Source organism: Sorghum bicolor, chromosome 9 (genome assembly GCF_000003195.3).
Source record: "Sorghum bicolor cultivar BTx623 chromosome 9, Sorghum_bicolor_NCBIv3, whole genome shotgun sequence".
In the NCBI taxonomy this organism is placed as follows: domain Eukaryota; kingdom Viridiplantae; phylum Streptophyta; class Magnoliopsida; order Poales; family Poaceae; genus Sorghum; species Sorghum bicolor.
In genome coordinates, this window is record NC_012878.2 from 42,772,344 (window position 1) to 42,798,761 (window position 26,418).

Sequence of the window (26,418 nt, forward strand, 5' to 3'; positions counted from 1 at the left end):
TATAAAATAGAAATTATACATCTCATCTCAATATCTATCTCCACAAACTAATTACAACATAGGATAAATTATATCATATAAATTATATAATACAAAAGATAAATTATAAAATAGAAATTATACATCTCATCTCAATATCTATCCCCACAAACTAATTACAACATAGGATAAATTATATCATATAAATTATATAATACAAAAGATAAATTATAAAATAGAAATTATACATCTCATCTCAATATCTATCCCCACAAACTAATTACAACACATGATAAATTATATCATATAAATTATATAATACAAAAGATAAATTATAAAATAGAAATTATACATCTCATCTCAATATCTATCCCCACAAACTAATTACAACATAGGATAAATTATATCATATAAATTATATAATACAAAAGATAAATTATAAAATAGAAATTATACATCTCATCTCAATATCTATCCCCACAAACTAATTACAACATAGGATAAATTATATCATATAAATTATATAATACAAAAGATAAATTATAAAATAGAAATTATACATCTCATCTCAATATCTATCCCCACAAACTAATTACAACACATGATAAATTATATCATATAAATTATATAATACAAAAGATAAATTATAAAATAGAAATTATACATCTCATCTCAATATCTATCCCTACTAACTAATTACAACATAGGATAAATTATATCATATAAATTATATAATACAAAAGATAAATTATAAAATAGAAATTATACATCTCATCTGAATATCTATCCCTACTAACTAATTACAACATAGGATAAATTATATCATATAAATTATATAATACAAAAGATAAATTATAAAATAGAAATTATATATCTCATCTCAATATCTATCCCTACTAACTAATTACAACACTGGATATTCAAGTTCAACTATACACAACAAGGTTTTTAATTGTCTCAAGTAAATTTATAGTATAAAAATATATAAATAATTAATCTAATAATATTTATATCTTTTATAGAAATGTCATAAAAATTTTGAATTGTTTGATTTTTAAAAAGTGTACGTTTCGTGAGCGCATGTGTTTCATCGATCGGCTTACAACAAGTGTAGATGTAGGAGTACGTTTTGGCGAGAGGTACGTATTTCTCGTGGGCCTGCGTTTGGGAACCGATTCATAGTTTTGATTCAAATAAAATTCACTAAAATGATTTTTATCATGCATTTGGGCCACAACAGATTCATAGTTTAAATTATAGTTTTGATTCAAATAAAATTCACTAAAATGATTTTTGTCATGCGTTTGGGAACAGATTATTTTCATTCAAATAAAATTCACTAAGGCCTTGTTTAGTTCCCCACAAATTTTGCAAAATTTTTCAGATTCCCCGTCACATCGAATCTTTAGACGTATGCATTGAGTATTAAATATAGATAAAAATAAAAACTAATTGCACAGTTTAGTCGGAATTGACGAGACGAATCTTTTGAGCCTAGTTAGTCCATGATTGAACAATATTTGTCAAATACAAACGAAATTGCTACAGTGCTCATTTTGCCAAAAATTTTGGAACTAAACAAGGCCTAAAATCATCTCATTCATACAACATATCACATCTCATTCATACAACAAATCAACAATTCATACAACACATCATCAATAATTATTTTTTTCTCTGTGTACGTGCTCACCCTCGACGACGGCGGCGCGAGTTCTCTGGCCGGGGAGGAGAGCGACGGCCGGGGGCGCTCTGACGAGGGCGAGGAGGCGGCCGTGGGGGCGCTCTGACGAGGGCGAGGAGGTGGCCGCGGGGGCGATGAGGGCGAGGAGGAAGAAGCGACGGCGCCGGTACAGTCGCCGGAGAAAGAAGCGTCGGCGCTGGAGAAGAAGTGGTGGTGGGGGCGCTCCTCGGCTCGGTGGCGGTGGCGGTGGGGGCGCTCCTCGGCTGCAGTGGCGGTGGCGACGCTCCTGGGCTCCAGACGACGGCGCTCGGCCGGGGACGAGGGCGAGGCGACGGCGGGGAGGAGCGGCGCGCGGCGGATGAAGAATTAGGGCAACGAGATCCAGGAGGAAGACGACTGCTCGGTTAAATACCCAGGGGGACCTTTAGTCCCGGTTCTAGCCAGGAACCGGGACTAAATGTATTTTTCAGTTTCTTATTTATTTATACATACAATAATTAGATTAATGTTGTTAACTACATAGTAAATAGAATAATAGGTATTAATTTGTTAAAAAATAATAGTTTCATTTCATTTTGTCTAATTGGTTACATAATAAATTTGGAAACATAAAATCTTTTCATCACTTATATTAACAAACTTAAATATGAAAAATAATTAGTATTTTGTTAATGCAAAAATGTATTATTTAATTTTAATATCTTAAAGCAGATGTTTTTGATAAAAAAATTTGTTTGTGCAATATGTAAACGTAAATTTTGTTTATTTATCATCATTTATCTCCAAAATCATGATATACGTGATATTCACCATTACATCGAATTATTTTTTAAAATTTTTTCTCTATTTCTTATTTATTTATGCTTACAACAATATTGACCATTACATCAGATTATCTCTAACAACTTTGTATTCAAATTTTTTTCATTTCAAGTCATCAAATGGGTCATTTGACCAAGTTTGACCAAAGTCAAAGCATTGGTTTTTAGAAACACACACTTTGACCGAACCCTATATGGTCCCAAATGGAAAAGTAATGAATACAAAGTTTGTTGCACTCATCAAGTTCTACATTTTGTCTAATGGTCAACTTTTCTTTTGGAAAAGTTTGAACCACTCAATTTTGAATTTTGATAGAATTCATAGCCACGCATGGGTTTTCGGAACCCTAGATGGTCTCGAACGAAAAGTCATGAATACCAATATTGTTCCACTCATCAAAATCTACATTTAATATATAGACCATTTTTGCATTTGACAAAGTGTTGCGAAGGTGTAGTTCAAAATCCACAATTGACACATGTAGTTTCATATAGTTTGTGTGAGATTCAAGAATTGGTGGGTATTGTGAACTTAAACTTTCTCAAATAGAAAAGTTGTCTATATAAAAAGTTTAGATCTTGATGATATCTAACAAATTGGTATTCAAAATTTTTTTCATTTTAAGTAATTTAGTTTGTCATTTGACCAAGTTTGACCAATACCCGTCTTGGATTTTGAACAAATGTGCTTAGGATTGGCTCAAATTTATCCAAATAGAAAAATAGACAATATATCAAATGTAGATCTTGATGATCTCTAACAACTTTGTATTCAAATTTTTTTCATTTCAAGTCATCAAATGGGTCATTTGACCAAGTTTGACCAAAGTCAAAGCATTGGTTTTTAGAAACACACACTTTGACCGAACCCTATATGGTCCCAAATGGAAAAGTAATGAATACAAAGTTTGTTGCACTTATCAAGTTCTACATTTTGTCTAATGGTCAACTTTTCTTTTGGAAAAGTTTGAACCACTCAATTTTGAATTTTGATAGAATTCATAGCCACGCATGGGTTTTCGGAACCCTAGATGGTCTCGAACGGAAAAGTCATGAATACCAATATTGTTCCACTCATCAAAATCTACATTTAATATATAGACCATTTTTGCATTTGACAAAGTGTTGCGAAGGTGTAGTTCAAAATCCACAATTGACACATGTAGTTTCATATAGTTTGTGTGAGATTCAAGAATTGGTGGGTATTGTGAACTTAAACTTTCTCAAATAGAAAAGTTGTCTATATAAAAAGTTTAGATCTTGATGATATCTAACAAATTGGTATTCAAATTTTTTTCATTTTAAGTAATTTAGTTTGTCATTTGACCAAGTTTGACTATTTTTTCATTTGACAAATAATTGACACATCTATTATAATAGCAAACTTAAATGTCATTTCATTATTTCAAATGATATAAAATAAGAAAAACTAATATAAACATCTTAAGTTACAATTGTCACATACACATACTATATTGCAATCTATTTATTAGGCGGGCACAATAGTGATCTTCTTTTTGACGTACGTTCCTTGGTCATGATCTTGACGTAACCATGGAGTGTCCTCAGCATTTATCAGTATGCTCGGATCTTTGGTTACATTGAAAGGCGTGATTCGGTCATCCCTTTCATAATCTTCTGAAATATCTGACTTGTCCTCAATTCCCACAATGTTTCTTTTCCCTGAGAGAACTATATGGCGTTTTGGCTCGTTTGTTGATTTGTTGTCATTTTTCCCTCTCTTCTGTTTTGTAGACATGTCTTTCACATAGAACACCTGATTCACATCAGCAGCAAGGACGAATGGTTCATCTTTGTAACCAACATTGTTGAGGTCCACTGTTGTCATTCCATAGTCTTTGTCAACTGTCACCCCGCCTCCGGTAACCTTCACCCATTGGCACCGGAACAAAGGGATTTTAAAATTAGGTGCGTAGTCTAGTTCCCAAATCTCCTCTATACGACCATAATATGTTTGTCTGTTTCCATTCGGGTCTATGGCGTCTACGCGAACTCCACTATTTTGGTTCGTGCTTCTTTTATCTTGGCCTAGGGTGTAAAATGTATTTCCATTTATCTCGTACCCTTTGTACGTGAGGATGTGCCATGATGGTTGCCTAGCCAACAAATACAGTTGCTCATCAATCTGGTCATTACCCTGACATTCTTTTCGTAACCAATCACTGAAAGTGTCTATGTGCTGACGCATAAGCCAACCTTCATTCTTCTCTGGGAATTGCGATCATAGGAAGTTCTTGTGTTTCGTGACATACGGCTCCACCACGGATGAGTTTTGAAGAACTGTGTAGTGTGCTTTATTGAAAGAATCGTCCCCCATACCGATGTATGTTTTCTTTCCTAGTGTTCTCTTTCCACTCAGTCTCCCCTCGTGGCGCGATTCAGGAACACCAATTGGGTCAAGTTCAGGAATGAATTCAACACAGAACTCAATGACCTCCTCTGTCCCATAGCCCTCGGCGATGCTTCCTTCTGGCCGAGCACGTTGGTGAACATATTTCTTCATAACTCCCATAAACCTCTCAAAGGGAAACATATTATGTAGGAACACAGGACCCAGAATATTGATCTCCTTGACCAGATGAACTAGGAGGTGTGTCTTGATATCAAAGAAGGATGGTGGGAACACTAACTCAAAGCTGACAAGACATTGAACCACATCATTCTGTAGAGCAGCTAGTTCTAGTGGATTGATTGCCTTCTGAGAAATTGCATTGAGGAATGCACATAGCTTTACGGTGGCCAGACGTACATGTGGAGGTAGAATTTCTCTTAATGCAACTGGAAGCAATTGCGTCATAAGCACATGGCAGTCATGCGACTTTAAGTTCAGAAATTTCTTCTCAGGCACATTAATTATACCTTTTATATTAGAGGAGAATCCAGATGGGACCTTGATGCTGCTTAAGCATTCAAACATGATTTCTTTCTCTTCATTGCTAAGAGTGTAGCTAGCAGGTCTTAAATATTGGCGTCCATCATCTGTCTTCTCTGGATGCAGGTTGTCTCGTTCTTCCATGCGTTGCAAGTCTTGTCGTGGTGAATCCTTAGGCTTACCATATACACCCATGAATCCTAGAAGGTTCACACAAAGATTCTTTGTTAGGTGCATGACGTCGATCGCATTCCGGACCTCTAGGACTTGCCAATAGGGTAGCTCCCAAAATATTGACTTCTTCTTCCACATGGGTGCATGACCCGCTGCATCTTTTGGAACTGGTTGGCTGCCTTGTCCCTTACCAAAAACTACTTTCACATCCTTAACCATCTCAAATACATCTTCTCCAGTTCTATTGCGAGGCTTGCATCGGTGGTCTGTCTTACCTTTAAAATGCTTTCCTTTCTTTGATTCATAGAAAGAAATCGACGATACCCAAGGTACACGACCTTTCTGCATTTTTTCAAATATATACTATCAAGGTCATCAAAACAATGTGTGCATGCATTATATCCCTTGTTTGTCTGCCCTGAAAGATTACTTAGAGCAGGCCAATCATTGATTGTCACAAACAACAGTGCTCGTAGGTCGAAGTGTTCCTGTTTGTACTCATCCCACACACGAACACCTGTTTCACTCCATAAAAGAAGGAGTTCTTCAATTAATGGCCTTAGATAGACATCAATGTCATTGCCCGGTTTCTAATTTTTTATAAAGAAATTAAAGTAACAAATAACCTAAAATTCTCTATTTCTGGTTTTTCTAAACCAACAAAATTAAAAAGACATAAAAGTTCTCTATTTTCTAACTAATCATGAAATGTGGCATGCATACTAGTTATAATTAACTAATTAACCATGTCATAAAGTGCAAATTAAAGTATTATAAGTTTCTAATTTTTAATAGAGAAATTAAAGTAACAAAAAACCTAAAATTCTCTATTTCTAATTTTTCTAAACAAGCTAAATTAAAAAAGCACAAAAATTCTCTATTTTCCTAAATAATCATGAAATGTGGTATGTATACTAGTTATAATTAAATAACTAAATCGGTCAAAAATTGCAAATTAAAGTATTATATGTTTTTATTTTTAATAGAGAAATTAAAGTAACAAAAAACCTAAAATTCTATATTTCTATTTTTTCTAAACAAGCTAAATTAAAAAAGCACAAAAATTCTCTATTTTTTTAAATAATCATGAAATGTGGTATGTATACTAGTTATAATTAACTAACTAAATCGGTCAAAAATTGCAAATTAAAGTATTATATGTTTTTATTTTTTTCTAAACTATTTAAAATAAAAAACATATTACCACTATTTCTCTAAAAAAAACGCGTCGCTTTTGAAATGGCGATGAAGCTAATAACCTCTTAAAAAAACCATAAAATAAAAAATAATATACATAACACTACGAAATGACATACGCCGCTTCTAAATGTTGAGAAGATGAAGCTAGTGACCTCTTAACAAGTCGATGACGGTGTAGAAACGATGAAATGAATCAATAGCCGGAGATGAGAGCAAGCTAGAACAAGCAACTCCAAATGAAGAACACAGCAAAAGAGTGAAGATCGATGGGCTCGGCCACGGGAAGAAGAGTTCAAATATGGGGAGGGACATTTAATCCCGGTTTCTTTAAAAAATCGGGACTAAATTCCAACACTAGTCTCGGCCGGTGGGACGGACCGGGACAAAAGCTTTTGATCCCGGTTGGTGGTACCAACCGGGACTAAAGGCTAGGCTTTTGTCCCGGTTGGTGAGACCAACCGGGACTAAAAAGTCCCCTCTGCCGATGTCTGACATAATAGCCGTTGGGCAGGGGACCAACCGGGACTAAATATTTTTTTTTGTTCCGGACTCTGTTTTGGCCGAGATTATTGTTCATTTTGGGCAAGTGATCAAAGGCCTGTTCTGTAGTAGTGGAGAGGAGTTTCATCCCACAAAACTTATGTGGCTCGGTTAACTAGTTTATAGTCTGGGTAACTGTATCATAAAACTATACGTTGAGACTGGTTTGAGCTGGTTTGAGCTAACTTTCAGCCTATTAGTAATTATATAGTCCTAGCTCGTTACCTTAATCCTAAAAATGAATATTTGTACCGTATTTTATTAGGACAGAGATGGAGCATTAAGGTGTATTCCTATACCATAGATAACTTCGCAAGCATGCATGCCAAATTGCCAAAAAAACCAATATGCACGCGTGTGCATGTCCTGAGGTCCCAAATAAAAACCTTCCTTCCGTCCTGGAGGAACTCGCGGGTCTCGCAGCAGCTCTCCACCGAGTGCGCCCGCCCCCCTCTCTCTCTCTCTCTCTCATCAGAATTGGGCGGGCTCCGAGACGGCCGCGCCGGTCGCATTGCACGATCGAGGAAAAAAAACATTCAGGCCGGGAAGCAGGTAGGTCGAGAGGGGAGGAGGAGAATGCAGCAGCAGATGGCGGCGACGGTGGAGGAGCAGATGATGGTGAAGGCCATCAGGGAGGAGTCGCCGTGGGAAGCCCTCCCCAAGCGCATCCAGGCAGCGCTCGTCTCCAAGGAGGAATGGCACCGCAGGTACGTGCCTGCGTCAGATCATCAAACCCCGAGAATCAATTTATCCGTCCTGGATGATCCTGCATGCTAGAGGGGAAAAAAAAAGCTAACCCCAGTATAACAATTCATCGAATTTGGGCTTTCATTCCATGACTTGGTGTCCATTTTAGGCCTATTTACATGGAATTCTTTTCTTGGTAATTTTAGGTTTATATGTTTTTAGCTAAGGCCATGAGGGTGGCAAGGGTTGTGTTTGTCTAATGCCAACAGAAAATACTTCATTACTGCTAGTTGCCGTTTACATCTGTTATTAATACGATGAAAATTAGAAGTATCAAATGCGTGCTTAGAAATGTAATGGTTTTACATAAATAAAAAGAGCAAAAATACAACAGACATGGTGAAAATATATAAATAAACATAATTAATATCTAGACCATACAATCTCATGAATACCAAATTTGTTGGAAAACATAGTTCAAATACAAAACTCAAAAGCCATCATCCCTATTGTATAATGAGCAACCTTTTGATTTTACAGCGTCTCATTTGGTTGTCACATGTTTTATATCCTGGTTTATAAAAACATTGCCACAGGATTGTGGATTATTGTATACGTAAAAGGTTGCCGTGGAGCTCCTGTTTTGCCCGAAAAATATGCAAAGAAGGAGAATATTATGAGGATCTGATGCGCTATCTCCGCAAAAATCTTGCAGTATGTTGTCCATATTTTTCTTCCTCCTTAATTACTCAACAATTTTATGATAACTTGCAGAGAAAAGAAAAGGATGTATCCTGTTTTGCTGACATCTAGTTTAGAAGCTAGTTCTACCAGTAACTGACAAATTTATACTGAAATAGCAGAGTTCCTAGCCAGGCTTCCTCAGAAAGGATCATAAACGAAAAACAATTTTATTCTACTTGTTTCCGTACTTATTTCTTCAGAATGCTAAATACTATGACTGAAGGTTGCTCATATAACACGATTCTTTTATTAATATTCTTAGGCTTGGATACTTCTGCAAAACATATATATCATAACTGCCTTGGAACAAAATTTTTGCAGTTGTATCCGTACCATCTTGCAGACTTTATATGCCGAGTAATGAGGATATCACCCTTCAGATATTACTGTGATGTCCTTTTTGAAGCTATGAAGAACGGTAACCAATTGTTATATAAAACATTTTTGCCATCGCATTCCACTTGATTAGTTCACCTGTCATCATGCCTAAAACGTTAATTAATAAGCTATTTCAATATGTTCCACCATGAAAAAGGAACAAAGGAATGATATAACTTGCAAATACTGTTTCTTCAAGAACCTACATAATCTTTGCACCTGCTAATAAGTTTTATTTCTTGTATATGTCCTATTGTAATTGATTTCTGCTCATCCTGGAGATTAGAAAATTCTGATTAGGCTTGATAATATGTACTTTTGACTTTTAAAACATTTATATGATGGAGATTATTGTGCACCTGTTCTTTGATCCTTCATATTAATACTCGGTTCCAAATTTTATCTCACTTTAGCTTTGTTGTAAACAAAATTTCTTAACCTGGACTAAGTTTTTTAAAAAAATATATATATTGACATGTGCAAGTTCAAATAAATGCACTATGAAGACATATTTCATGGAGAATTTAAGGAAACTAGTTTCATGTTGTAGATGTTGGTGTATATAAATTTGACCAAAGTTAGATAAGTTTGGCTCAGAATAATTGAAATGGTCTAAAATTTGCAAACAATATTTTTTTTTGTTCTGACTTGTTTATAATATTGGCAGAGCAACCATACGACAGTATTCCAAACTTCAGTGCTGCAGATGCTCTTAGGATTACTGGTGTAGGAAGAAACGAATTTATTGATATCATGAATAAGTGCAGATCAAAGGTATTTATCAACTGTACCATGGCCTTTCATTAACATTGTTGTTGCCATTGGAATGCATGTGTAATATTGCTGTGATGAAGGAAAGGACACACTTAGGTTATTGTTTCCTGAATGGAAGTAAAGAGAGCATAATGAAAACAACCGTTTTCATGTTTTCTCCTGTTACAAAAATAACCTTTACAATTTTTAATATTTCAGAAGATAATGTGGAAACTGAACAAATCAATTGCAAAAGAGTTATTGCCAGCAGAACCTGCAGATTTAGCAATAGAACCATGGTGGGGCGTTCGATTTGTCAACTTCACATTGGAAGAATTTAAGGTTAGATCCATCTATGTTGATTTTTATTTTTGTTGAGTAAGGACATTGCAATTTTACAGGAAAAAAATACAATGCTGTCATTTCTATCATGTAAAGTATGCATTGTTTGTTCTCAATGGAAGATAATAATACATTAATACCTTGCACTAGTGGGAACTGATGCGCTATTGTACTGTAGAAGCTTTCAGAAGATGAGACATCGGCAATAGACAAAATATGTAAGGAGGAAGTCAATTCATATGTTCTATTTGACCCAGAGGTTGTACGGGGCCTTTACAAGAGAGGGATGGTATACTTCGATGTCCCAGTTTATCCTGATGATCGTTTTAGAGGTATGCAGCTTGGACAAGCTTTGTCATTGTTTAATTCTATAGGATTCCATAACTTGGGGGCCCATTTTAAAATCATTGCCTCGTGGGCCCAGATTCATCCGCATAGTTGCCTTTTTTTTGCTGAAAAAAATGTCAGGAAGAAGCTTAAATCTATCCTGCTGTCTCTAAAAAGGAATATTTCGACCATAAACACATTAGGTCTCTGATTTCTTCTAGTCAACCATCTATTTGGGATGCTTCAGTTTTGAATTCATACCATCTCTTCAGTTTCCAGGCTTGAAGGTTTTGTTTCAAACAAGGATCAGTCCTATGAAGATCCAATTGAAGAGTGAGTAGTTTCCTTCAGTAGTCTTCTGAAACTGTAATGAACTACATTCCCTATTTAGCTGCAGTCAATTGCTAGATTTCTCTGTAGCTGTTAAAATCAGTGTACGATTTTTTATACTGCAGGCTACTATATGCTGTATTCGTTGTATCAAGTGAAAATTCTACGGTTGCTGAATTGGCTACAACTTTACAGGCTGACCTTTATCAGCTCCAGGCAGCTGCATCATTTGCTTGTCGACTAGGATGGGCTGTAAAGCTTTTGGATACCGACTCTGTTCTCAGGGATTCAAGCACTCCTGCATTGTCCAATAATATTCTTAGTGATGAAGTTGAAAGTTCACGTACGAGTATCGCCTCAGAAAAGTCTAATCATGAGTTGCTTAGTAATGATTCTGATGGACATAAGAAACACTCTGGGATGGCTTATGTGGGCTTCATTGTGGATGCTAATGTAACTTCATACTTAATGATGGGTTCACTGTCTCCAGGTTAGATTCCCTTGCAATTGCCTAGTAGATATTTTACGTTTTTAAGCAGAATCTATGCGATATCACTGATATCCAATGAGATGTGCGTAAATTTTCTAATTCACAGTATAGTTGTCTATTTTTAAATGATGCTTACACAGCTCCACGAAACTTTTCTATAAAGTGGCATAATGGACAAACCCTTCCTCACTAACCTGTTGCAGGTTTAAAGTCGCATGCTGTAACACTATATGAGGCAGGAAAACTTGGTGATTCTTGTATTGCTGATTTATGCAATGATCTAGCCAGTTTAGAGGGAAAACGGTTTGAAGGTGTGCTGCAGGAATTTGCAAATCATGCTTTTAGCCTTCGATGCTTCCTTGAGTGTTTGTTGTCTGGCGGAACTTCTAATGAAACAAGTGACCTGACTAGTGAAGCAAATAATCAGGAGAGCTCTATGCAGGACGATTTAGATACCACTTCTACTAAGGAAAACAAAGAAAATGATGCCGTTGATAATGCTATTGTGAACTCAATTCAAATTTCGGAATCTTCTGGTGGTGGTCATCAGGATGAGTTATCACCACAGGATAACAAAATGGGTGATTCTGATGCCACAGATATGAATGCATCACCGTCTTCATCTATTGTATCTGAAGGCAAGGAAAGCATACTCAAACACGATTTTGACAACATTCAGACCACAAAGCTGGGCGAATCAACTGGTAACGGTCCATTGTCGAAGCGTAAAAGAAGTTACCGAGTCAACATTCTTCGCTGTGAGAGCTTAGCTTCTCTGGGCCCATCAACACTAGAAAGAGTACTCGCTAGGGACTACGACATTGTAGTGTCTATGATCCCTCTTCCATCTTCGTCGGTTCTACCCTGCCCATCTGGTCTAGTACATTTTGGTCCACCTTCTTACTCTTCAATGACACCTTGGATGAAACTGGCATTGTATGCATCAGGGACTTGTGGCCCAATAACTGTCGTTTTTATGAAGGGGCAGCGATTGAGGTTGCTGCCTGAACCATTAGCCAGCTGTGAGAAGGCACTGATATGGTCTTGGGATCAATCTGTGGTGGGTGGACTAGGGGGCAATTTTGATGGGAACTTAGTGAAAGGAAGCTTTCTTTTGCATTACTTGAACTCAATGACAAAACATTCTGCTGTGATAGTGCAGCCATTAAGCATAGATGATCTTGATGAAACAGGAAACATTATCACCAAGGATGTCCCGTTGCCATTGAAAAATGCCGATGGGTCAATCTCATCCACAATAGTAGGCACTGACTTGCCGGAGATACAAGTCTCAAATTTGATTTTGTTATTAGAAGACTTGTCCAGTAAAGTTGAGTTGAGCACAGTTGGATACCTCCGATTACTAAGGCTTCACAAGGTAAATGAATCCCACGAAATTCCAGAGGATGAAAGTTTTGAATGGGTGCCATTGACCATAGAATTTGGCATCCCTCTGTTCAGTCCACAGTTATGTGAAAAGATCTGCGAAAGGGTTGTTGAGTCGCAAATGCTTCAAAAGGATGATATCACTGAACATTACGAGACAATGCAGAATATGAGGAAGAGGCTAAGAGAACTGTGTGCCGAGTATCAAGCAACTGGTCCAACAGCAAGGCTATTTAATCAGCGGGGAGGCTCAAAGAACAACTCCCCACGCAAACTAGTGCAAATTGTCAGTGGCAGATGGAGTCCATTCCATGATCCGTCTACGCCCACTCATTCCAGTCCCCATGCTGAACACGACAGAGCAAAACCAGCAAGACGACAGAGATGCTTCACTGAAGTTCTGAGCTTTGATGGGAGCATCCTCAGGTATATATTTTTCTTAGGACTGAGCTTGGCTTGGCTATATATATAGTTCGAGTAACATTCTTGTAATCCTAATTTGTTGACTGGTTGTCATGCTTTTGGATCTTGATAGATCATATGCACTCACTCCCGTGTATGAGGCTGCGACAAGATCGGTTTCTGAAGAACAACCAACCACACCAGTGAAACCGGATCATGAGGATGCCAACACCAAGGATGTGGCCTTACCAGGAGTCAATCTAATATTTGATGGAGCTGAGCTGCACCCATTTGACATTGTTGCCTGTCTACAAGCTCGTCAACCTCTCTCATTGATAGCCGAGGCATCCGCAACATCATTGGCAATGAAATAACGAGTCCACTGCTAATACATTTTCTGTAGGTGATGGAGTTCAGTAGTGTATGCCTTTGCAATCTTTTTTGCTAATATATATGCAGAATTGCTTCTTGAAGGGGGGCTTCTCAAAGCAGGCACTTTTTAAAAAGCTTGCTGCAACGACCACCACTTTTGCACTAGTGTTAGGTTCTCGTGGTTCTTATACGGATACCTTCTATTACACTATGAGATGTGAATGTGACTAGAACTCGTAGTTGCTTATTTGATCTTTGTAGCCGTTTTTAGTTTGGCAAATGCGATCTATGTAATTCGTCTATTAAATTATTCATGTGAAATGCTCCAGTGATGATTAAGAAAAAGGAAATCTTCACTGCAAGCGCCTAGTGCCATCGTCGTCGATGGTAGCTTAATCTACAGTAGGTTATGTTTGGTTAATTGTAACTGACCTTTAGTAGTCCATCTCTTTACCTTCTTGCGCAAAAAAGATAGTTGGTTGATATCCTTCAAAATAGACAAGCCTTGGTTACTTAGGCCACTCCCAACCATCATAGTTTCTATAGATATTTATTGTAGTGCCACCTAAACATTTTGCTGTAGTGCCACCTAAACATTTTACTGATGTGGCAAGGTAGTTATTGAAGAGAGAGCAAAAATCATAGAAGTGATATAAATTGGTTGAAGTGATATAAATTGGTTGAGAATTGAGAGAGAATGAATGTGATTGGATAAAAATTTATTCTGTAGAAACTATCCATTAATTAAGACCATAGTTTCTATATATAGTGTCTATAAAAATTAATAGGTATAGAAGCTACATGTAGTTTCTAGAATTGGGATTGCCCTTATATCCCACGTCTCCTCAAAATCTTATATAGGTGATCTTCTATAATTAGTAGTTTAGCTAATTCTTCTTCTCTCCTAGCATAACCAATATCTTTAAGGCTTTTTTTGGATGTTGTCGAATTCATTTCAATCCACATTTGTTGGGACGCATTGGATTGGATTTATTTCAAGTTCCAGTCCAATTCAACTCAATACATTGCATTGATGTCAATCCTACTACCTCCAAACAAGACCTAAAGTGGATAGAGGAAAGGAGGTGGATCTTCTACGTTGAGAGAGATGGGTGGATTTTGAGTAACTACTCACTTTGCCCTGAAAATATGAGAGTTCAAAATTTATAACAAAAAACTAGGTGAGCAAACACTCCCAAAACAATATTCACATGTATACCTATCATTAATATCTATTACCAACCCAAATATAGTAACTGAAAAAGGTTACCAAAGGTTACTAGCAGCATTTGTCTTGCTACATAAAATATCATAAAATTACTTGCATATCTTGTATTTCAGGATAGAAGAAGTACTTAAAATTTTGATATTGTGGATAAGGTGAGTAATCTATTAGAGCAACCATAGGCTTATATTGCATATTTTTTGTATTGAGATGAGACAATTATTTTGTTGGAGATGCTCTAATGAGATACATATTAATAGGATATTTTGTCTCCCACAACTGATCATACAACATAATGCAAATAACAAAATATCATCAGGTCATATATGCTTACAAAAATTAACAATTCAACCCTAACACATCACATATATTTTTCCTAACTTAGGTTGTGTTGCCTAAGACCTAGTGTAAGCTAAATCTAGTGCAAGCAACCACCTTTCCCATCGATAAGAAGGTGAAGAGATGTAAATGGGCCAAATAGACCATCAACATAGCAATATAATCAATCATAGACTATCTAGTCTAGGCTTAAAAGATTCGTCACCATGATTTGGTGGTTTAATCTGTTTAAAAGATTATGTAAAATTAAACAAATTTCTGTTAATGGGATTCATATGAAATTTCTAGGTTCTAAACAGAGTTTAGTTTAGAGAAACGACAGCATCTAAAATCGGCCGGCGCAGCCGACCCTCTACCATCCTCCATGGCCGTTAAGCCCACATCTATCACCGCCGCCAGCGCCGCCGCAGCCCTCCATGGAGACCAGCAAGTCGCCGCCGCTCTACTCGCCACCGCGGGAGCCCTCCGCGGCGACGGTGATGCTATGCCCGTGCCTGGCGTTCTTCATCCTCGCCCTCATCATCATCTCCATCGCACTCACTGTCCACTTTCGCCTCTACTGCCACACCCCTCTTGCACACCTCGTCTCCCCGCACCGCTGCCCCCACCACATCTGACCTCCGGCTCCGCCCGCATCGCTGGCGCGGTCCTGCTTCCCAGAGGCGCGCTCCCTCTGCCGCCGCCGAGATCCCGATCCCTTACGGGTTCCCCTCTCCACGCGACACCGGCATGTGGATCTTATGACGTGCTCTGGGGCTTCGCGGCCGGAAGGTTCCTCTCCACCTCGGCTGCCTCCGGTGAAGACGGGGGCGCGTCGGAGCAGGAGGAGGCGGCGACGAGCAACCCCGAGGTCGTGGGCCGCGTCTGCGCGGCCATCGCGGACGTCGTCGCCGCCGGCGCCGACGCGAACCTGGAGGCGGCGCTATCCGCGCTCTCGCCACCGCTCTGCGAGGCTGTCGTGCTCGCTGTGCTCCACCGCTTCAAGCATGCACACAGGCCGTCCTACCGCTTCTTCAGGTGGGCCACCGCGTCCGGCGGCTTCACCCACACCACCATTACCTACTGCAAGATGTTACACATCTTAGGCAAGACGAGGCAGTTCGAGATGATGGTTGCGATAATCCAAGAGATGGGGAAGGTGGGGGCCCTGTCCATGGACGCCTTCAAGGTTGCCATTAAGTCCTTCGCTGCGGCTGGTGAAATCAAGAATGCGGTCGGCGTGTTCGAGTTAATGAAAAAGAACGGTTTTGATGATGGGGTGGAGTCATTCAATTGCTTGCTCGTTGCTTTAGCCAATGAGGGATTGGGCAGGGAGGCCAGGCAGGTGTTTGACAAAATGCATGGCCAGTACTCTCCAGACCTGCGCTCTTATACTGCACTGATGCTGGCATGGTGCAATGCGAGGAATCTGGTTGAGGCTGGGCGGGTTTGGAATGAGATGCTGGAGAAGGGAATGAAGCCAGATGTTGTCGTCCACAACACAATGATTGAGGGGTTGCTGCGTGGGCAGAGGCGACCTGAGGCCTTGAAGATGTTTGAGCTGATGAAGGCAAAGGGGCCTCCACCAAATGTGTGGACTTACACAATGTTGATCCGCGACCATTGTAAGAGGGGGAAGATGGACATGGCAATGGAGTGCTTTGAGGAGATGCAGGAGGCCAGATGCCAACCAGATGTTGCTACCTATACATGTTTGCTTGTTGGATATGGGAATGCAAAGCGAATGGACAGAGTGACTGCTGTGTTGGAGGAGATGACACAGAAGGGATGCCCCCCTGATGCTCGGACTTACAACGCACTGATTAAGCTGCTAACAAATAGGAAAATGCCAGACGATGCGGCAAGGATATACAAGAAGATGATCAAGAAAGGACTTGAGCCCACAATTCATACTTACAACATGATGATGAAGTCATATTTCCTTGGTGATAGGAACTATGCAATGGGTTGTGCAGTGTGGGAGGAGATGCACCGGAGGGGTATTTGTCCTGATGTTAACTCTTACACAGTGTTCATTAATGGGCATATACGACATGGCAGGCCAGAGGAGGCATATAAATATATTGAGGAGATGATTAATAAAGGGATGACGGCTCCACAGATAGACTATAATAAGTTTGCTGCAGATTTTTCTAAGGCTGGGAAACCAGATATATTGTATGAGTTGGCTCTGAAAGTGAAATTTGCGGGGAAATGCGATGCATCTAATGTGTTCTTTCAGTGGGCAGATAGAATGAAGAGTCGGGTCAAGAGAACTGTACCTAATCAGATTGGTAATAGAATGTTTCGAGATTACCACACTGCCAGCAGGAATGTGGCATGCTGTCATGGTGCTTGAAATTTGATTACTAAGGAGAGCTGCTACCTTTTTTTGCCATTGCCATTGTATGGTAATGTGCCATCGAAGAGTACGTGGCTTAATATTCGTTGGGCTGACAATGTTTTTCTTGAATATGCTCCGACCGAGAATGTTGAGTCAATTGATGTTGTAGCTGTCATATTTCTCATTAGGGCAGTTTTAGATGCTTGTGTTTTTATATTGATGATTTGTATGTTCATAGCTTAGAGCTAGCTGGAAATTAAATCCACTACTCCTTGATTCCAGCAAGCATGTTTATATTCTCTTTAATGCTAAAATGAAGCATTGAACGGCCACAAGGCTTATGCTGAATATATGTATTTCCAGATACACCCTAAAGCAAATTTGCCATTGCTGAACAATGACTAATTTCTTCTGCTGTTTGAGATGCGTATTCACTAGAAATTTTACAGAGAATTGGATAAATAAGTTCTCAGAAGTGTGTTTGTAGCATCAGTTCCATATAGAGTTGCATTAGGTCATTCAAAATGGCCTCTTTCTAAAATTTCAGTTGCGTACAAGTTCCTTTTCATCTGTGCTATGTTGTAGCAGATGTCAACCTGTGCAAACTTTCATGTATGCTGTATTGGATAACTAAGTTCCTTTCACATTGTCATCAAGCCCTTATACAAAAATTAGCTGTGTTCTAACAAGGTCATTTTCATCTCCTTTGATGCTTACCATTCGATCACTTTCATCTTGTACAGTACAGCTCATGAGTCAAAACCAGCTCTTGTGTGTCATTAAGAACTGTTGATCTTAGTTTATGCAAAGTGAAGGACCCAAGGACATTACCTTTGATCTTTTGTGCTGTGTGGAACTGTCAGAGATTTCTGTATCAACGATTTGAGGCTGGTATAGTAGTTCTTGCACTGACATTAAACTGTTGCCTGTTGGGAATGTTAAAGATGTGGCATGCTTGGTCTGGTCGGGATATTCTTGTGTCATCCTTCCAGATCAAGCTTTAGTATATAATTTTGACCTGATGATTAAAAAAAATCGAACACCAGTCAAAAAAATCTAAAAGATAGAGAGCACTGAATATTTAATTATTTCTGATACCTTTTAACATTCTTCAAGACACTTAAGGTTACTGTTCTTTCACGGTTTCACCTACTAATTCTAGCTTCTAAATGCTTCTTTACCACTCATTATTTGACACGTGGCATTTAGCAATCTATTAAGAAAGCTATTCGTGGGTACCAGGCAAATTGAACTACAGATCTTGTTTCGTCTTTTCAGGTCAACTTTAAGAATTGTGACCTGACATTCAAAAAAAATTGTTCAAGATACAAGGCCACATGCTTAATTATGTTTGATGCCTTTTAACATTCTTCAAGACACACCTAAAGCATATTGCTCTTTGATTAGCACCTGTAACTTACAAAATCTATTTTACTATTTTATTATCACTCATTGTTTTGGCTTTTGAGATCAATGCATTTATCACATTGTGTTAAGAAAAACTTATTATTCACATGGTAATATGATACAGCTCCCTATTGTTTAGGCTTGTTTGTTTCTTTGATTAAATTAGCTACCTGAGTTATTTCTTTGTTTCTTTTTTCATGCCATGACAAAGAAAACACCATCATTATCAAATATTTAAATGCCTAGAGTTGGGAAAAGTTTGACTATAATATTGACTTCTTTCGTGGTCTGAGTGGAGTTTTTGCAGCTATTCACAGACTGTAAAGTTCATGCACTGCGCTCCTTTGTGGACACACTTTCTGTTAACAAAATGCTACACAGTTGCATTCGACTTACCTTGTGAAGTTGTGATTGTGCTGGAGCTCTGTTGCCGTGGTTCTTTGACATTTGTTGGTCCTTTGTGCATTAGATCTGCATTATGCATTATGCTGTTCTCTATTGATCTCTACAGTGCTTATTGTGGAGATCACTTACAAGTTAGTAATTTTTCTTCCCTCCAAACTTTCAGTTCCATCATATTACACATTCTTGAAATGTTCTTGTCTTCTTATACTCGGTATTCCTGTAAATAGATTTAAACAAGGGTACAAGACAACAAACCTTAATAAATGTATCACAGCACATGCAGATCTTTTGGTCTACCGTGTGATGAGTGTTTCCAGCTTGGCACTCAGTTGGTATGAGGCTAACAAATATCTACTATTGAGTTTGTTAGTTCCCGTGACTCTGGGCACTGCTTCACCATTTTGCGACTTTGGTGTGCTTATTATGTTTGATTGGCTCAATTTTCTATATTCCAATCCCTGCTCCTAGTTAATTCTGATAGCTGCAGTCTGCAGATCTTGTTTTCTATTGCTTCACTCCTGGATTAATCTGTCTGGATCACTAGATTGGTAGGATAAAACTGGAAGCAATGAGAATGGCATGACTCTGAGCCTGAATTTTGCGCAAGATCCGGCTGTTCATTTGGTTCAAATCTTTGCTTCTGAACTGCATCTGCTGGCATTGAGTTATTTACTTTCTTTAGTACTTCTGTGGTCTTTGTACAGACTGCACTATTTATGTCCAGTCGTCACTATTTAGTGTATTTCACGTGAATAAATACATAAGGCTGTGAAACTTGACCTGGATTCATGTATTGTCCTAATTTATGTAAAAAAAAAAAAATCTGACAACCTGGATGTACGATTGTTCTAACATAGAAACTCTGTGCCCAGAGTACAAGCAAGATAGCAGTAAATTGTTCTTCCTCTGTCACTGATTGACATAATTTTTTTATTTGAGGTGTTATGTACAAGTGCCATTTTCATTGTTATCTTGCTTAGTTTCTCCGGTTGCCGCCACTTGCTAGTGGAAAAGAATTACAGGATGATAAATGATGAAGCACAGTGCTCTGTTAGTTATGTTTTTTCTTCCTTTGTTGAGGTTACCTTAGGATTTTGACACTGAAATTTCCCTCTAAATTATAGACTTGATAGATTAAATCATCTCCTTGATACCACCACCATCAACTATGAAAAAATTGATGAATATGAATGTTTTGACTTGATTCCATTTTATCTTCTCCTTATTTGAGCTTATATTCTTCTTTCTTTTACAGAGGAAAACCAAAAGCAAATAAGTGTAACCTTATATTCTTATTGAAGGTATGCATAATGTTCTGTTTGAACATTCCCTAGCAGCATAATGAACGTTCGGAAAAGCAGGAATAAAATGCTGCTGTTTTTCACTGCACCAACGGTATGTATACTGAAAGTTTACAAATGATGTTCTGTTTGAAAAATTCCCCAGTAATACATAATGTACATCTGTACAACCTTCCATAAGATTCATTTAAATTCATTGGCTTAATGAATATTAATAACTAGCTGGTCCTTCTCGTGGTCACGCATATAATTCATATAGTTGATGCATTTCTTCTTTGGTCCTGTAGAAATAGAGAGAAAAAAGAGGAGAAAGCTCAGCATGTTTTGATTCGACTATAATCTGCGCCCTCAAGAAATCAGTGAACAGGAGTCAGGACTAACCTCCAGCAGCTGCAACCGATACTGCCTCTGCCCATTCTGGACGATGCGAATCAGCCGCATGACAACATAGAGCGGCAGCAGGATACCAGCAGCACGAAGTAAGTACATCTGCAAAGAAACATAGGCTCAGCTTATACTCCATCAAATCAGGTTACTTAAACCTTTTTTCCTTCTGGGTCATGCCAACAGTGAACTCACTGTCAGGAGACTGAACGCGCAGTGATCTGCTGCTTCAACCGTCACTACTGCAACCAGATGCCATGCCAACAGCATAATGGTGAACTGCACAGGATTGCAGAAGTCAGAATCCAGTGGACAGACAGCATGGATCAGGACTCGTCCTGAACTGAAGGACGGTTATTTCAATTCGCTGCATGACTTCAAACACTTTATACCGTGATCGCCAGCGACCGGCACCATGTGGCGCATTGATCTGCGGCGTAGGAGCACCTGGTGTAATCTGCACCGTCAATGGAGCCCTCCGGAGATTCCAAAGGTTGCATGTCCTCATGTTCACTACACGATCAGTTGACAGAAGAGTTCCATTTACTGACAAAATTTAGATGGTTGCCAATTTGACCGGACTCGCAGTATAGAAAGTATACAGGCCCACTTGAATGAATGCATTTTTAATTTTAACTAGTTTAATGGGTTTTGAAAGAATGGATGGTTAGTTAACATTCTCAAATTCAAATTTTGGTCTGAAGTTTCTGGACGAAATTAAAATTCCAAGTCCTTGGTCACCACTAATAAGTAATAACTAGGTTTCCGTAACTGGAGCGCTTTGACAAATGGTGAATCTAGTGGCTGCAGTGCATAGTTGCGTGAAGATGCAATGGGTTAATGTTATGTATTGTGACTGAGGACACCAAGTGGCCGGAACATTAGCTGGAGGTGCTAGGTGGATGTGCATTGACAGTGTCTGTGATTTGGTTTTGGACACACGCTTTTGACAGGACCACTCTTTCTTGCCCATGCAACAGCACAGCTCAGTCACAGGTCATACATACCGTTGAGTGCAGCTGTCTTTTCTGTTCATTGTTGCAATGAAGAGGGTATTTCTAGTAGCTATCACATTGCTAGTTAAGCGCATACCAGCATATTATGCATATATAATTGCTGCATAAGCTCTATGAAAACCTCTATCGCCAACTTATATCTTCTATGCAATTTTGGTGTACTCCCAAATGTCGATTGGTTCGTTGAGGGCGGCGAAAGCGCCAGTTTCCAAACAGCAATTTGCTTAGATGTGTCTTGCTATGAGATCGTAGATGGTTTATGCTCCAGACCCTGTGGTATACCTGGATGCAAAAGATATGCTTTGCCTTGGCATGAAGTAGCTGGGTAGGACTTGGGTCTACCAGTCTGGCCATTTTAAATGTGTAGTGGTGACATGCATGGATCAGATCTCATCAACCTCCGGTTGTTAGCAGCCTAATCGCTTTTGTCGGGGTTTGAATGACTGTATGCTGTTCGAAAACAATGTGCTACCTAATGATCTGTACGTTTCCGTTGAAGGGCGGGCATCTCTGTTACTGCTGCTGGAGGACATGGCAGTTAGTTGCATGACACTAGCCAGCTAAGCTAATGTGATGTAGCATATACATGCTCAACATGTACTTGTTAATTTGACAAAAGTGCTTTGAGATTCGTGTATTTTTACTCTCTCACTGCTACTTCACACTTCCCCACTATGCTTCACACTACCAATTTGGATTACATGCAATATTGGACGATGAGGATGCACATGTTGAATATGTATGCACCAAAAACTGTGTTCTAAATATAGTCAGCTAGGACATAGTACATTATACTCCCTCTGAATAGGATTTAGAAGTCGTTAAGACAACAACACGGTCTCCAAAGCACAACTTTGATTCTTATTTTTATAAAAATATTTAGGGAAAAAAGATATATGTATATTTTTATGAAAATATTTAAATCTATTCATATAATTTTCACATTTACAAACTTAATTAGCAATTTAAAAATTATTGATGATTTATATTCTTAATGTTTGACCTAAACATAGGTCTTGTTTACTTCCACCAAAAAATCCAAAATTTTTCAAGATTCCCCGTCACATCGAATCTTTAGACGCATGCATGGAGTATTAAATATAAACGAAAATAAAAACTAATTGCACAGTTTGGTCGAAATTGACGAGACGAATCTTTTGAGCCTAGTTAGTCCATAATTGGACAATAATTACCACAAACAAACGAAAGTGCTACAGTGTCACGAAATTTTTCACTTCGGGAACTAAACAAGGCCATACTCTAAAATCCTATACGGAGGAGGGAGTATGTTTTTTTATTAATCCATCAGCCTGTGAGTCGATTGGACAATGCAATAGATTGTGTAGATAGAGGCAAGAATGTGTGCATGTGTAGAGACTAGAGAGAAACTACCTGATAGTGACCGCAGTTTCAATCGCCGGAGTTTTCTTTGGAGGCATTGTGTAGCCTGGCTCGAAATTCTGGAAGCAGAAAAAAAGATAAACATCAATTTTCCTTTCCTTTCCTTTTAGAAGATATAGCTTAGACCAAAAGGATGAATATATAATGTTTTCTTATGGTTCTGGCCGATGTTTGTAATAAAGTGTGCTATTCATGATTCACATGTCATTGCTGAAGAAGGGCCGGCACAAGGTATATAGCTAATATTTTACACCACATTGCACTTGCTTACGGTTGAAAGGTAGACCTACTTTGTTCACCCTCAAAGAAATATCTCTTTGCTTAGGTTTCACGAACCATGTACATGTCAACTCTTAATTGCAGTCCATAAAGAAGGAAAAGTGAGCTTAGCTGACACCTTTCCCACTAACTACAACTTTCTAGCCACCCACAAAGAAAAGCAGCATTTCAGCAAACCAACCTGAAGGCAAATCTCACAGAGGGTGCTCCCCTTCTCATCACACCATCTCTGCACACATCCCCTGTGAGCATACTGCATGCATTTTGCATACGCACGGTTTCACGTTACATTAGCATACCAATGTCAAAACACCATCATGCAGTAGTTTCAAGTAAGAAAATTGCCTCAAGAAACCTAGACCAAGAATTTGAATGATGTGTGTTTAGTTCCTATGTACCTTGAGAGAGCCGGAGCATCCACAAGGAGACTCCATGATCGCGCGCCCTTCGTTCTCTTCCTCGTGGCAGATCCTACACTGCATCAGGTAACCCAAGGAGGAAGAAGATGAAGGCAGCTCTTCTTCATGCTCCATTTCTTTCTCCCTTCCAGTGATCTCCCTTCCCACGCTTGCAATGCACCGAGGAAGAAGAAGGGGCTTTAAATAGCCATGGAGGCAGCAGTCACTTCATGTCCTCATGGGAGGATTAGGATAATCCAAATGCCACCCCACCCACTGCTTACCAACCACTGTTAAGAGGGACCCAACCACCTTTTTGGTTTGTTCCTTTAGCTAGTAATTTAAACAAGCTGCCCATCGAAGGAAAAATGAAGAAAAGGAACACCAGCTGTTATCAGTATCATCTCCACCCATCATAACTACTGGACGATTGTTAGGCACGTAATCTTTGGCTTTTGAAGCTTAGTGGATGATAGTTGGATACTGCTATCATTGCAGCAGAACAAGGGAGAGACACCAATCAACAGCTAGAAGGATGAAACTCAGATACGGGTCTTTTCGAACTATATATACAATTATACATCAACATATACTGTTTCTGCCACACCGTCTATACGTGCCATCTTTCCCTTGGCTTGCATTATTATCATTGCTTTGGGTGACTTCCCTTCATAAAAGCACAACTGCTCTGTTTGTCCTGTACTATAGTGTGTTCTATGAATTTTAAGACAACTTAAAGAAACACTCAAACAACACATGTACCCATAGATTATTCTAATTATAGAGTTTCTCCTCAAATTGTGGCTTTCTTTTTAACAAATCTTGCCAAGTCGAAACATAGTCATTACGTAGAATACATTGTATTTTAATATAAATTTTAGAAGTCACAATGCACTCTGTTTCAAGACGGAGGGAGTAGAAAATATCTATTAGAAAAAGGCCAATATATGTAGTTGTACATGTTAGAGATTAGATGGATAACTAGAATTATTAATAATCCATCTGTCTTGAAAGATATATAGTATGAAAACATTCAAAATTTGTCCCAAAGGATAAAAAAAATTAGGATGTATTTGCCTGCACCTGTATCCACGTCAATCCATATATATTGGGGTGAAATATTAACTAATTTCACTCCAATCCATCAGAACATACATGAATTGAGGTGGATACGAGTGCAGCCAAACAAGCCTTTAGATGAAATAACCCTAGACTCAGTTATAAATGAAAGGCAACGTTAACATGCACGCTATAAGGAAAATGGCATATAGCTAGAACCTGTTTGATTTTGGTGATTGTATGATAACATGATCAATTGCACTAATGATGTTTGCTAGTATATAAGGTATTTAGTTCAAATAGATGCAAGGATGGCTTGGACAAAGACTACATAAAGATCTCGTCATCAACACATAGATCAAGAAGCCGACATCAAGTAGAAGAAATCCTATCAAGAAGACATGAAGAAACAAATCAAATGGGACACCGAACAATATCATCGGTCTTTTTTACAAAGGACAACAAAAGCTTTGCCATAATTTTTATTAAAAGAAGAAAAAAAAGGGATGACGGCCCAGTTTTGTTTGAGTGAAAACTGAATAAAAAAACTACCGGACTAGAGTACAGCGACCAACAACTCAAGCACACGAAGACCGACTACTAAAACAATATCACCAGAATTCTCCGATGATATCTTGCTCAATAGCGCCTGAATTTAGGCTATAATTAACCCACACCTAGCTAGTGTTTAGTCCACCCGTCCAACACTCATCAGAATTCTCCAGTGGTGTGGGTGTTTACAACGATGGTAGGCTTAAGCCAACTGTTTGTGTAATTATTTATGCATGTGATTTTCAAGTGAGACGTTACCATTTCCACTGCCTTTTACACCGATGATTCACAATGCCGCCAATGGAATAAAAAATGTTGTTTGTACAAACATTTTCTATACTAGTAATTGTTGAATTTACATATAGTGTTTTCTCTTTGATATATATAAATCATAAAAGAGATGCTGCAGAACATTATTATGTACATACTCTTTGCCACATGTATTTATCCACGATACATGCTTTTAGGGAACATCTACGCGCTCGCCTACCTCCACGTTGTGCAGCTCCGCATCCATGGGGCCAATAGCGACCCACAACCTCGCTTAGGACAATGTTTTTCTCTCATAACAAATTAACAAATAGTACTTAATAACTTATCGCCTAAACGAACATACCTCCATTGTGCTCCAACCTCCGCGGGTGGCAAAAATCTCCATGAAAGCGTGCGTCGAAGGCTAAAGTGGCACCAGGTAATGGATGAGGAGGACCAGAGGTGAAGGGAGGCATTCGACAGAGACCTACTATGCATTGACCTCGAGGCACTTGGCGCAAATCTCCGAGGAAACATATGGCGGAGGCTAAAGTGGCACAGGGGCATGGACTAAG

General features: G+C 38.7%; 4 protein-coding genes and 1 long non-coding RNA gene across 6 annotated transcripts; 4 read left to right on the plus strand and 1 right to left on the minus strand.

Annotated features, from left to right (window-relative positions):
* LOC110430172 (protein FAM91A1-like) lies at positions 7,718 to 8,842 on the plus strand. The gene is made up of 2 exons (XM_021447296.1): positions 7,718 to 7,998; positions 8,575 to 8,842. The coding sequence occupies exons 1-2, from the start codon at positions 7,868 to 7,870 to the stop codon at positions 8,789 to 8,791; spliced, it is 348 nt and encodes a 115-aa protein (XP_021302971.1). The 5' UTR covers positions 7,718 to 7,867; the 3' UTR covers positions 8,792 to 8,842.
* LOC8083757 (protein FAM91A1) lies at positions 9,031 to 13,847 on the plus strand. The gene is made up of 8 exons (XM_021447295.1): positions 9,031 to 9,140; positions 9,768 to 9,874; positions 10,073 to 10,195; positions 10,374 to 10,527; positions 10,795 to 10,855; positions 10,978 to 11,342; positions 11,546 to 13,154; positions 13,264 to 13,847. The coding sequence occupies exons 1-8, from the start codon at positions 9,083 to 9,085 to the stop codon at positions 13,502 to 13,504; spliced, it is 2,718 nt and encodes a 905-aa protein (XP_021302970.1). The 5' UTR covers positions 9,031 to 9,082; the 3' UTR covers positions 13,505 to 13,847.
* Positions 15,375 to 17,755, plus strand: LOC8061889 (pentatricopeptide repeat-containing protein At3g62470, mitochondrial). Its single transcript, XM_002439577.2, has one exon. It carries the CDS (start codon positions 15,431 to 15,433, stop codon positions 17,402 to 17,404), a length of 1,974 nt encoding a protein of 657 aa, XP_002439622.1. The 5' UTR covers positions 15,375 to 15,430; the 3' UTR covers positions 17,405 to 17,755.
* On the plus strand, positions 19,245 to 22,520 carry LOC110430222. Its single transcript, XR_002447545.1, has 4 exons — positions 19,245 to 19,332; positions 20,457 to 20,596; positions 20,790 to 20,981; positions 21,073 to 22,520. It is a non-coding gene; the product is annotated as an uncharacterized LOC110430222 (long non-coding RNA).
* On the minus strand, positions 20,544 to 24,278 carry LOC8061890. Of its 2 annotated transcripts, XM_002440886.2 has the most exons (7): positions 23,981 to 24,278; positions 23,764 to 23,835; positions 23,295 to 23,362; positions 21,279 to 21,399; positions 21,082 to 21,165; positions 20,884 to 20,991; positions 20,544 to 20,783 (listed from the first exon to the last, which is right to left on the minus strand). In XM_002440886.2, the coding sequence occupies exons 1-7, from the start codon at positions 24,113 to 24,115 to the stop codon at positions 20,754 to 20,756; spliced, it is 618 nt and encodes a 205-aa protein (XP_002440931.1). In that variant the 5' UTR covers positions 24,116 to 24,278; the 3' UTR covers positions 20,544 to 20,753. The 2 variants fall into 2 exon arrangements, with proteins under 2 accessions (XP_002440931.1, XP_021303163.1); XM_021447488.1 differs by lacking the exon at positions 23,764 to 23,835 and having other exon boundaries at positions 23,981 to 24,197.